The sequence below is a fragment of the Acanthisitta chloris genome, unplaced genomic scaffold, assembly GCF_000695815.1.
Source record: "Acanthisitta chloris isolate BGI_N310 unplaced genomic scaffold, ASM69581v1 scaffold19303, whole genome shotgun sequence".
NCBI classification, from domain to species: Eukaryota; Metazoa; Chordata; class Aves; order Passeriformes; family Acanthisittidae; genus Acanthisitta; species Acanthisitta chloris.
In genome coordinates, this window is record NW_008664476.1 from 2709 (window position 1) to 15926 (window position 13218).

At 48.4% G+C, this 13218-nt stretch overlaps 1 protein-coding gene across 1 annotated transcript in view; it reads left to right on the top strand.

Moving 5' to 3' along the window:
- The window catches only part of LOC103799080 (BTB/POZ domain-containing protein kctd15), a 13371-nt gene extending 2424 nt beyond the window's left edge, over positions 1-10947 (top strand). Inside the window, exons 2-3 of the mRNA XM_009071377.1 lie at positions 5170-5475; positions 10495-10947. Coding sequence (XP_009069625.1) covers positions 5218-5475; positions 10495-10650 — 414 coding nt within the window. The 5' untranslated portion in view covers positions 5170-5217 and the 3' untranslated portion in view covers positions 10651-10947. The remainder of the gene's footprint in view (positions 1-5169; positions 5476-10494) is intronic.
- The last annotated feature ends 2271 nt before the right edge of the window (positions 10948-13218 follow it).

A 13218-nucleotide genomic window follows, 5' to 3' on the forward strand; every position in this document is an offset into this window, starting at 1 on the left:
TGGGTTTGGGGGATTTGGAGCCACCTGAAGTGTGTGGAGGAAGCTTCTGCGGTTGTTGGGCTGCTCTGTTGGCAGAGCCTGTGCTGAGTGAGGGGGACAAGCACGCAGAGCTGCTCACAGCTCCTCTCCCTGCACCAGGCCAGTGTGGTGCTCAGGCACCACAGCACCTTGGGCAGCTGTTGCCCTCGAGCAGAGCGTGGAGCCAGCACCCCGAGCCTGCCACACTGCTGGGTGAGGCTGGCACTGCTGCCCAGCTATTCTCTGCTGCAGCTCCCTCTGCCATCAGAGGTGTTTCCCCAGGACATTTGTGAGCAGCGTGTGTCCCCTCCACTGCCAATAGCTAACTTCATGCAAAACCAGGACCCACTGCACCCACTCGTTTGCGACTCACTCCCTGCTTAGAGAGCATTGGACAAAAATGGACATAGGCAAAGTGTTAGTGACTCCATCATAAAGAGAGGAAGAACACAAATGCACAGGACGTCTGAGTTTTATATGGATTACGAGGGTCACCTGTAGCACCAGAGTAACAAGGCCACCATGCTAATTTATTAATGCAGTTACAAAATTAGTGTGCTTGCATCTAATTTTAGGTGTTCTCAAACTGACCTTAGCAAATGGCACAGTTGTCACTGTAGAAGTGAGCAACTTTCTCTCGTAGCCAGGAATTAGATCTTCACAGCAATAAAATAGGAAGAAACACCGAGTCAGGATGACAGTTTGTTATTTTATACAATAAACAATAACAAGTGAAAAATGGGCAAAAAGAGCCATTTCAGCCTGTTCAGGAGCCAACATTAGGTACAAAAGTAAAGGATCTATTTGGTACTGGGAGAACAGCATCAGGTTCACAGGAGACATGGTGTTTCAGTGTCTGTGGCTGTCTCTGCCTGTAGTTAGCAGATCTGCACTGACCCACTGGCACTGACCCCGAGACTGCAGCACAACTGGCCTTGTGGTCACACCTCCTGTCTCCTCCCCAGGAAGATGCCACCCTTGTCAGAGGTGACCACAGACGACAGCCAATGCGAAATCCGACAGAAAAAAGGCTTCTCTACCAAACCATAAGCAGAAAATTGTTTTGTGAAAGGCAAAAGGCTGCATCTTTGGTAGCTCTGAAGGCATTTTGGGGTACTTTGCAGAAAGATTAGAGGCTGTACAGTCCATCTCCCCTTCCAGTCTAGCAAAGAGCACCCTGCTCATAAGCAGGGACTGTTATTGTTGGGAATCACCTTTGGAGTAAAGCGATTTTCCTCAGCTGGCTTCATTAGCTGCGCTAGACAGTGCTTGACTGGGCTGTGTTGCCACAAGGTACACTGCTGTTAGGAATCTGGGAAGGCAGGGAAATAATCCTTGAAAGGAATGGGAGACGCGTTTGTCCTGCAGGACAAAGAACCCTTGGATGCTGTACAAAACCTGCTGTGGGATGCTGCCTGCTGCTCAGCAGGGCTGCAGGCTGAGAGGGTGTGCAGTGGGACAAGCTGTGCCAGGCTGCTGCACGGCTGAGTGTCAGTGAACCTCTGTGCACTGTGCTGTTGGAGCATCCTGGGCCTGTTTCAGTGAAATGTGCCTCTGGGATAGGCCCAGAAAGATTCATGTCTCATCTGCCTTTGGTGACTTACCAATGCTAACGGCATGGAAAGGTTTCCTTGCAGTTCCTGTGGCACCTCACTGGTGAGGTCCCTTATGGGTTGAATTCTTCTACTTCATATTTCATATTTAACTTCTGCAAATCATCAGGGTAGGATTTTATATCTACAGTGGAAGGGTGGAAATATTATCTGGGCATCTTTGCAGATAGTCCAGAGCTGGGCATTGTGTCCAGTCTGGCCACAGACACGATACTCTGAATGATGTGTAAGACCTGAAGGAAAAGATTGTGGACTTTAGTGTGTTGGGTCCATGACCCTGCTCAAGCACAGGCTTTAGAGAATCAGCCCTCCATGCCTTGAGCCACTCATTCTTTGTTCCTGGATTTGCAAAATCTTCCCTCCCTAAACGCACTGTCAGACTCCCTAGCGACGCCCCGGTCCCCTGGTGCAGGAACACCAGATGTCCTGTAAGAGGAGCAGGGCAGGGCAGCCTGTGTTTCTCTTGCCTAGCAGAGGACACTGTTTTATCCCCCCTACTTGTTACAGCACAACAAATCCCCTTTATTGCCACTGCCTGACAATAGGTGCCCAGACACCCTAATGCCACACGTGCAGGTTGCCTCTTCACACCAGCACAACTCAGTTCCCAGCATCTCTTACAGACCCTTTCTTCCAGGTGCACAATCTTTTCCAGCATATTGGTGCTAACCCCAAGTGTGGACTAGATACAGGGATCAGTCTTACTGTAGAAACTAACCCAAACACTGTGGCTTAACCCGGGCGCTTCCGAGTGAAGTTGGACTCAGTGATCCTTGTGAGTCCCAGCACTGACTGTTCTGTGATCAGGTGCCCACCTTGTCCCACAGAGCATGTGATGCTCCAGCACAGCCCCAGTTTCCATACAGCCACCCGAGGCGTGGCTGTATCATCTGGGAACAGTAGTGGAAGTTCATTTGAAAGCAGGTTGTCTTCTCGCAAAATGCTATCAGAATATAAAATTTATCCTGTTTATTTTAGGGCAAATGACAGCTAGCAGGAGTCATTTGAGCTGCATTTGGTGTGGTGGGTAAGGGCTGTGGGGGAGGTAGGGGTAGTGTGATCCTGGTTTTGTTTGGTTTATGGGATTACTGTTTTGGCCTGGGGTGCTTTACCGTTGAACTCCTGTGATTCAGGATACTGTCAGGCTAGTCCAAAGCCCAGCAAAGGCAGCCGAAGACTCTCATGAATGTAATGGGCTTTGCACCCAGCCTCAGGAGCTCTGTACTGCTCGGCCTTGGAAAACGAAGGACGGGTTTTTCTGTTGCTGCACCATCTCTTCTAGGTTTTACTGTTGAGTTTTCTTAACACGTATTCACTTGATTGACCTTACAAAGAATACCTTATTTTATAGTGACCATAATCCCAGATTCTTTAAAGCTAGTTTCTCAGAACCTACTGAGAACAGCAGATGACTTTCCATTGTCTTCAGTAAGCACTGGGTACTCCTGTTCACTCTGCAGCATGACAGTCTTCCTTAGCATTACGTGTTTCCTTTTGCTTGAAAAAGAGACCCGTGGCACCAGCAGATGCCAGGTGAATGCCTGGTAGGCCACTGCACACACCTCTGTGGGGAGCACAGTTGGGTGGTGGGCTGCATGAGGATTTCAGAAAATTTGGGGCGGGGGATGTTCCTTAATTTAGGCCACTAATCCCTGTAGGTATAAACTGATCCACTGCTCAGTATCCAGGGAGCTTCACCAGTGAACAGAGAAAAGCAGTAATGGTTCATCAGAGTGCTAATTTTGGGGAAGGGGGAGAACACCTTCCTTGGGGTGTGAGGCTTTGGGGCTGATGCTGCCTTACCTGAGACCCAGTAGTGCAGCCAGTCTCCACACCTCTTTACCTGGCCTGTTCCCAGCGCTGGTGGTTTGCAGCTTTCTGTGTGATTCCTTCTTTAATCTTCCTGTTGTTTTTCATCTTCAAGCTATGTCCCATGAGTGTGTTTGTTGCCCTCATTTCTTCCCTCTTGCTCTTATCCCTCTTCCTCTCTGCTCCTGCTCCAGTCCTTTTTTCTCCCTGAGCAGTGTATGCATTGTCCCAGCCTTAACAGACATCAAAGAGATGTAAAGGATTGGATGTCCCTTTTGTAAGGCGATAACCTTGCCGCTGTCACTGTGAATATTCATAGTCTCCAGGCTGCAGGCAGCCCTGGGGTGAAGGAGCACCTCCACCACCGGCGGTGGGTCTGTGGTGCCAAATTTGAACAGAGCTAAGTGCTTTGCTTCAGTAATACCCTGCAGCAGCAGATTTTGCAGGTTAATTCCAAGCCGCTATGAAGAGTTGCACCTTTTTGTCTGCACGTTCCCTGGCCTTTGATTCCCCATCTTCCCCGAGTCTTGGGGCAGCAGCACACCCGTTATTTTTTATATTATTTTGGTGCCGGTTTCTTGATTACTTGTTATCATGCCATTCTTTCCAGTCCAAATTATTCCGGTCATTTTGCTCTTGTGATTTTGCGTTTCATTTTACTGGGGGAGAACTGGCCTTTGTTCCAGCGTTTGCATCCGTGAAGAGGTGTCAGGGCCAGGAGAGCGAACAGCAGTGTTTGCTGGGAGGAGCTGGTGCTGTGCTCTGTTGCTCCTCTTCCTTTCTGAAGGAGGCAGAGCCAGTGTAAGCAAAGTGCCTGCTGGGGACTTGCCCCTCTCTTTCTTCTCTGGCTTGGCCTGGGGGGCACTGCAGCGTCCTGGGGTCTGGGGGCTGCTGGCACCTTTTGCCTCCACATACACACATTTCAGCAGAGGTGGGAAGATCTGTCAGAAATCTGATGAAAGGATGTGCATCTGATGAGGATGTGCAGAAGACATCTCAATCAGTGAACTGGGAATTGGATCAGATTGGGAATTTGAATTGCCCAAAGCCCAGGTGAGGTGATGAGCTGAACAAGTGGCAGGGAAGAAGTGTTTCTTTTCTGCTGTTGGAGTGCCCAGCTGAGCTCCCAGCCAGCAGGGTGGACACTACCTCTATAGAATTTACCAGGCTCCACAGTACACTTTAAATACATGAATAGTCATGAAACACAGCGAGCAGCTGAGCTGCTGTAGCTGAATTCCAGACTTAGCAAAGACAGGTGAGAAGTGAAGCTGAACTGACATCTCCATCTCGTAATGTGTGCACGAGGCGACAGCGAGGCCTGAGCTCGTTGTAAGATAGGAGTATCTGAGACCAAGAGTGAGTGAAGATTAGGGCTCTGAACATCTTCTCTTACATCAGCAGGCTTTGTTTATTGCAACCAGCTATTTTGATTTCTTAACCCAGAAGTAAAGCCTCCTGGCACTGAGCTTGTGGGATAACGAATGAAAGGGTAATTCGGTGCAGTGGGAACTTCATGGTCAGCTCAAATAGGTTCTGCACTAGCACTGTGAGGTTTTCTGTGTAGGTGTAAGTCAAGGACAAAGTATGTGGATACCTGTTGCCTTTGTGCTCTTGCTGACAATACATAAGCCTAAGTAGGTCAAACAGGAACAATACTCATTTTTAAAAGAGAACTATAAGCATTTCTAGTTTCTCTCTCTCCCTCTTTTCTTTTTTTTTTCCCCAGGACTTTAATCTTTTATATGAAGAAGCAAAGTATTACCAGCTGCAGCCAATGATTAAGGAACTGGAGCGATGGAAACAGGAGAAAGAACAAAGGAAACATTTCCAGCCTTGCGACTGCTTGGTCGTAAGAGTGACTCCAGATCTGGGGGAGAGGATTGCACTGAGTGGGGAGAAAGCTTTGATAGAAGAGATCTTCCCGGAGACTGGGGACGTCATGTGCAACTCGGTGAACGCGGGCTGGAACCAGGACCCGACCCACGTCATCCGCTTCCCGCTGAACGGATACTGCCGCCTGAACTCGGTGCAGGTAACGGCCCCTCCGTGCTGCCTCCTCGCCCTGCTGGGCTGGGGTTATTATTGCTTGTCCAATTATATGCAAATTATTTGCTTCTGCCCAATTACCTTCAGTGCTTAAACTGCAAGGAGACATTTTCTGCCTGGTGAGATCACAGTCTTTCAGGTTTTCCTAGGTCTAAGCAGAAAAATAGATTTAGATTTTGTGTATGTTAGTGCCATGCTGGTCTCATAATGGTGTTATACTGATAAATGCTAATTTTTTCATCAATGTATAGCCTTCAGCAGTTTTTTTTTTTCCTCCAAAGTGCCTCCAGGAAGAAAGAGAGAGTTCCAAAAACTACAAAAAAAAATCTCCACACCATTTTATAGAAAATGCAACAATGTGTAAATGCATAATTTATGTCTCACTCATAATTAAATGATGGTGCCTGCGGGATGGACTTAAAAAAATTGATCTCTGCACTTTTTTTTTTTCAAAAGGATGTTCTATAAAAATTGCCCAGAGTATTTTAAACAAAATGTATTTCATTTTATACTCAGAGTTTTGACATTAGGTTTAAAATTAAACATGTGAAACAAAAGAAGATAACTGGACAGAGAGAAAAGCAGAAATAAATGCGGGGCCTGTGCTTAGGCAGCACTGCCGTGTCCCAGGTCACCTCGCTCGGTGGTGTGGCTGTCCTGGGCTGTGGGGAGCAACGGGGTGATGCTGCCAGTGACTTGTGCCTCAATTAACAAGGGCAAAACAGAGCTCTTGGTTTTCACGTGTGCCTTGGGAATGTGCTGCAAACGCTCGTGTTATGGAAAGGGAACTCAGCCTGTGGGGGACTGTCTCCCAAGTTACTGTCCCCTGCAGCTGGGCTGTGGCTGCAGATGTGAACTGGGCTGTGGGAGATGCCTTAGTGGTCTTGATAAGCTCCCTGTGGGCAAATACCTGTGGAAGAGTTGGCCCACGGAGCAGGCAGGCCAGACTGGGGGGGAGGGAGGGGGAGGGCGAGAACCCAGAGGCCTCGCTCACCTGTGTGGTTCTTACAGCTCCCAAGCTGACAGCATTTTCGGGAGCCCTGCAGTGAGCTCCGCGTGTGAAGGTGGCTGGAGCTGTAACAACCTGCATTGGCAGCGACACCTCCCTGCATGGGGCAGCTCTCCCAGCGGGTTGGGGTGCTCTCTGGTTCCAGGCGGTGTGTTTGGTCCAGCTGTGCCAGGCTGGTGCCTGGTGGTTTGGCAGGGGTAGCTCCCAGCTGGAGGTGCAGGGGCTGCCCCAGGCCTGGGGGGTGGCACAGCGCGGGGGCACAGGGGCAGCTTGGCTCGGGTAGGTGGGTAGGGAGGAGCGTTTGTGGTCCAGGGAGGTGCACACAAGGAGTTAGAGTAACTGGAACAGTACAAGGCACTGTGACCACGGAGCAGCTCGGCCCGGGGAGCTGGAGGTCCACGTGGCTCAGCACTCGGCTCTCCTGTGTCCAGAGAGGGGTCACTCCTAGGATATGTGTGCTTGCAGGAAAAGCAGAATGCTAATTACTCTCATTATTTGAATGTGTTTTGAATTCAGTCAAAATTCAGACAGAATCAAAGAATCTCTTCATGAGTTCATATTGTGGAAAGAATTTCTGTCAGAGAGTCTGCAGTACAAGTAAGAGTTTTAAATTACATCATTTTACTAAATGACATTTTACTATATAATTAATAGAAAGTGTTTTCAAACGCTTTCTGGAAAATGATGCATTTCGCAGAGCAAGGGCTAATTATCATTGTCTCTGATGGGCTCTGGTCAGTGCACAGGCACTGCCCTCCCCCTTCCTAGGATCTTTTTGGCAAAACAGTGTGAAGTCAGAAGTTGGACGTGCAGTGAGGCAAACGCACAGACTTAAGGGAGGTGGTTGGAAGAGCAGAATTGTTTCCTAAGAGTCCCAGAGAGCAGCATAGGAAGCCTCTCTGCTGTTGGCTGAGATACATCACTTCTTTCTCCCTGGGCCCTGCTGAATGTATTTGATAGCACAATTGCAGTATTTATACTTTTTTTTTGATATTTGGAAATTTTTTTCATTAAATGCTTTGTATCAAGAACTATGCACAACACTGAATAGGGAATGGCAGGAAAAAAACTACAGTGATGCTTAATTTCACATCCATTTGTAACTATATATAATTACAGAGGGTGTTTTTTAACTCTGCAACAAATCCTGGTGAGAATCATGAGTTTACCTTAGAGAAAACTCTGTGATACTTGTGTATGTTGAACAGTGAGTCTTTGTAATTAAGAATTACTTAAATGAAATGCAGTGAGTGAAAGGATCATGTTTCCATTTGGAAAACCTTCCAACAAAATCAGATGTGCTTGGAATATTGGAATACAGTGTATCCTAGCACAAATCCTCAATTTAATACTCTGTGTGTGTCGCTGTACACAGGAAAGTCATAGCTGATACTCACTTTGTGGCTCATTCTCTTTGGAGATTTTCAGGAAGGCAACTCTGATTAGATTCCAAGACAGTTACTGCTTGCCCTTTGTCCATGTCTTACTTTCAGGAGTGCCATGCATAGAGCCAAAGTCTCTGAGTGGGATTGAAACCTGTGTGTGTTCAAAGTGCAGGTCAGTCTGGTGCACACACTGGTGCGTACGGAAGCACTGGAGGAGCCTTTGTCCTTAGACCTGAGCTCAGCCTCATCCAAACGACACTTAAAACTCTGTAATATTTAAAGGTTCTCTGCCTTGCTTACAGGATTTGGCCTGTTTTGTTTCTTGCTGAGAAAACTGATGATCCCGAGGTTTTTAGCACTAGGTTGTAGCCTGCAGTTTCGTCCTTCGAGCAGAGCTGAGTCCCTTTGTTCCGCACGCGCTGCTCTGAGGTGTAATGTCTACCTGGACTGGTGTTGGCAGAGAGTAGGCTCAGTGAGGAGGAATCCCATGTGAACACACAGCCTTCCATGGCTTTGGTCTGAGGCAAGCCAAGGGCACCCCGTGATTGTTTTGTCTTACAAGCAAATTGATTTTTTAGAGTTTTTAGTGAGGATTTTGAAGTCCCATCTCTCTCTCTGAAATCTTACCTGTCAATCCTCTGTTCCACTAGGCAGTTCAGTGGGAGAAGCCTCCTTTTCCATGGCTGGGTTGCCTCTCCTCTTCATCCTTGCCAGGGCTAGGAGCAGTGATACATAATACGGTCAAAATAGACTCCAGCCTGTGAAACCGCAGCCTCCTTCCGTCCCAAACTCCTCCTGCCTTCCTCTCTGAGGAGGAACACGTGCTAAAGTCTGCACCCGGTTCTGTCCTACAGGCCACATACAGCCTGGACAAGTAAGAGAGCTGAAAACTTTCTGTCTTCTAAGTATATTTTGATGACCCACTCTCCTGCCCCCTCTTTTCATCTCTCTGGGTTCATTTTTCTTCCATAGTCTGGTGTGCTTTTTTGATCTTTCTGTTCTACAACTTTCTTACAGTGTATGTAAAAATCAGGGCAAAAGTCAGGGAGATTTGGCAGATGTGACTTTGAGAAGGTTAAATTCCTGTGTCCCGAGGCCAGGCAGAGTGCCTCAGGCAAGGTGATCGCCAGCAGACTCTGCTCGGCTTCGGCAGAGCTGTGCTGGAGCAGCCTCTTTCCTCTGCCTGTCCTCAGCAGCCAGGGGAGCAGAACTCTGGATTAGAGGCAGATGGTAACAGCCTCCAGGGAGGGACCGAAAGGCTTAAAACCAGCAAATGCTGCTGCCGTGGGTTGTGTTGCACTACAGCACCACCCTGGACACAGTTGTCCCTCTGAATTGAGGTTTCTGGAGAAAGCAAAGCCAACATTCAGGCAAAAGATGCAGTGAGCAATGCCCTGTGGGCTCCCGTGGTGTGTGAGGGAGGACGTGGAGTGCACCAGGTCGCTGTAACTGCTCACGGGGCAGGCACGGCTGAAAGGGAAGGTCAGTGCCTGCCACGACCTGAGCCTGTGGAGGTTATGGGCTGACTCTGTCTGAAGGTGGGTCCGTTGCCCTAGGTTGGGTGCACAGCTGTTGGAGTGCCTCGCTCCCTGTCGCTGTGGGTGGCACGTGGGGGTGGTGGCACCGAGGTCATCAGGTGTGGCAAACCTGTGCCCACCTACTGCAGCCTGGGGCGAGGCAGAGCCAGCACGGGCTGCTCTGCTGGGCAGGATTCATCAGTGGAGAGACACACAGGAGCCCTTCCTGCAGGCTGCTGCCCCGGGGTGCTCCGCTGGGAGGAGGCAGCACAGCATCTCCCCGGGGTGCTGCCGCAGAGCTCTCACCCGGCTGACCCTGGCAGGAGTCTGTGTGTCCTGCTCCGCAGGGCAGCTCTGCATCAACGCCCTCCTGCATGTGAACACTGCCCATGGCCCAGATCAGCATAGCCCGGGGAAATGTGCTGCGTGACGGTCGCAGAAATTAAAGTGGCCTCTGGGTTTCTTAAATTCATGCATCTAAATTGCACCAACTTTTCTTTAGGAAGAGAAAGAAAATACATATTTGGGCAGTACAAATGAACCTCTTTCTTGGGCCAGAGCGTGTCCCTGTGGTGCACGTGTTGGCTCTGCGTCCAGCCCTGCCGCTCCGCGCAGCCGTGCTCCCTTCAGCGAGGGACGGTGGCCGCCAAGAGCCTAGTGGAGGTGTCACTCGGGCTCCAAAACATTTCCATCTGCCAAGGAAGAGCTGCTCAGCCCCTCTCTGTAAGACTGTTCGTATTGCTAATGAGTAATGGGCACTTTTTATTACAACTTAAACCTGATGTTGCTTTCTATAAGCGGTAAGAGATAGCATCAATATCACCACAGTCCAGTATTTTACTGTGTAATGCACTGAGCTGCTCTGCAGTGTGCTTATTTCTTTGATTAATTTTTGTTTTCTACAGAGGTTTGCTGAGAGCGAGACTTTAATCACAGTATAGTCATTTAACAATAAGTTATAGAATTATAGCTGAGTAATATTCATTCAACAAGGACTTGAAAGACTAAATCCATCATTTAGATCCGGTGCTTCCGAATGCTTTTATCACTGAAATCCGCTAAATATTAACCTGATTTTCCCCCCCACGTTGCAGGTGCTTGAAAGATTATTTCAGAAGGGATTTACCGTGGCAGCGTCCTGCGGTGGTGGGGTGGATTCCTCTCAGTTCAGTGAATACGTGCTGTGTCGCGAGGACAGACGACCACAACCCACCCCGACGATCAGAATAAAACAGGAGCCCCTGGACTAGACCCTCCCCGTGCCCCTTTGTAACCGTAGAAGTGTTTAATAGCCCCTTATGTGAAACACTAAGGATTTGCAAAACAGTATTAGCAAACAGAATTTGACTTTATGTTGCCAATTAGTGGTATTCTGAAACTACCTGTCACACAGCCAGCCGTGAGATGCGTCTGAAAACGGGCGGCGCAGTCCCCGAGCACGCTGGGCATGGCAGGCCCAGGGATGGACTCTGGGCCGCACGGAGTGGTGTGAACAGGCAGAGCTCCCTAAGCCCTGGACTGCACGTGTGCAGCAGGAGCGACCAGAGCAGCGGGTGGCTCGGCAGGAGCCTTCCCAAGGATAGCCCAGCGCTGTGACCTTCCCTGGCTGCCACACCTCCTCCCTGTCGGACGTGCTCTACGCCTCCAGACACCACGGAACACCTCTGTGATTGTACTCACACTGGCAAATGGCTTATTTTTATACTACGTTTTCAACCCAAGTCTCTCTCTGTGGACAGGATCCAGAACAGAAAAGGACTGATTTATAGTCAACTGGTGCTCAGTACTAAAAACCCCACGCAGACCAAACAAAAAAAGGTGACAAAAAATTAGAGAAGGCTGATTATGGCAATGTTTGCAACAGAAGGGATCTGGAAGCACAAAAGAAAATGCCATCCGCCATCACCCAAGGGTCGCATACCCCACGTGAAGCTGTAGCTCTCTTAAAGCCTGTCTTGTTTTGACACAGAAACTGTTAAGTTTTGCATCATCAAAGAAGTGTGGTTCTGCTAGGCAAGCTCTGCCACCCCTTGTTAGTCATTTACCAGTCATGTTAGAAGCCCACATGTAGGAGGGAAGTTGGAGGATTTTGGACAAGCCTACTCTTCACGGGTCCGGAATTCTTGCGAAGAGCTGTTCGCACCGTGCCGCGGCTGCCTCTGGGTGAGAGTCTTTAGTCCCTTTAGTCCCTAAGTTCCTACTCCGACAGTTGTCTGAGCCAGGGGGTGCAGGAGGGTCCCCAGGGCCCCCCAGCTCGGCAGGCAGCGCCGTGTCTGCGAGTGCTCAGTCCTGGTGCTGCTGTTCAGCACGATTGGCTCCTCAAAGCGAACTCCTTGTTAAGCGTGAGTTAGTTTCTCCCACATTAATTTATAGAATACTGTTGTAGGTGCTGAATTTTAATTAAACTCTCTTTAGATGCATAAATGGCCATACAGAACGAGGGACAGAGTGCGAAGTGGTCAGCAACTCTTTAATGCCAATTGACTACCATCAGGCCAAATTTCAAAGAGTAATATTTTCAAAAGCGATGAGCTGTACTGACTGTCCGAGGTCTGATTTTTGGAAAAGGGCTGGCTACCTGTCCACGGAAAATCAGACCTCTGCAGGTTTTCTCACCTTGGTCACCCAACTCGGAAGTCTCTTCTGGCAACCGTGGCCGCTTGGCCTGCTACCTTAGCAGAACAGTTGAGCAAATCTGTCTACTTTAAGAGTTGTAAAGTTATTTTATTTTGTGGTTTTATACTTGTACGACATTCTAAAGTTGCTAGGCATTGCCATGTTTGAATATGTGGCACAACATTCACCTTTGTATGTAAGATATCTGTAGAATTGTATATTATACATTTAATATTGTAAAGAACTTAACGTATAATTGTCACGTATTTGTGTATGCACATTTCTTATACAGTACTTCATGCCATAAACATTTCTGTAAAGTAAACGAACAAAAATAAGCACGTAGGGTGGAACACTCACTGTATCTTCCATGTTGTTTGAAAGAGGTGAGAATTGTTGACTGCATCTTCTCCAGCCTTTTGCTTCACTCAGCTTGATGTAGCCATTCTTACAAAAAAAAAAGTGTTTTATTTATTACTTTCATACATTGAGTTACCTTTAAGTCCAGAGTATCCTTGAATTATCCATTCAGGTTCTTGTTTTTGCCCTGTATCCACTGAGCACATCTTCTCGGCGGGGCAGAGTGAGCACCTCATGGACAGGTACCCCCGGGCCCAGCTCTGCTGGGGCTGTGCCCACGGACCTGGTGCGAATGGGGATGATGCTTTTAGACAGCTCTAGAACATTGAAGTAGTGGTGGGTGGGTGTTTTGTCCCTCACTCTGGTGTTTACCTTGTTTTTTTTCACTGCTCAGTAAAGCAGCTCCAGTACTTGGGGCAGCTCTGCTGAGGTGGCACTGGAAAGGGTTCCAGGCCACACCGGCCGAGTCAAATGTGAACTTGAGATGGCAAGTTTGAACCATGACATCACAGCATTGACTGCAAACCAGCACTAGGGCAAGGAAGACATGTGGAAACAATCACTTTCTTAGACGAAATATGCCTTGTCAAAAAAAAAATGAAGGTAGGACATGTTCTTTTAGTTAGTAACTTCAGGTCACTTATTTAAAGATTATTACAGTTTCATTTATATCTTTTTTACTTATTTCCCTGTATTTTTAGGCAGCAATATCAGCAAAAACTGATTGGCATTTTTACTCCTGGCCTTAAACCATAGCAGCAGAAGGTAAGGAGCCCATTCCTCAGCACCACGGCGAGGCTGGCGCAGGGCAGTGCGAGGCACAGGCTGGGCTGGGGGTGAGC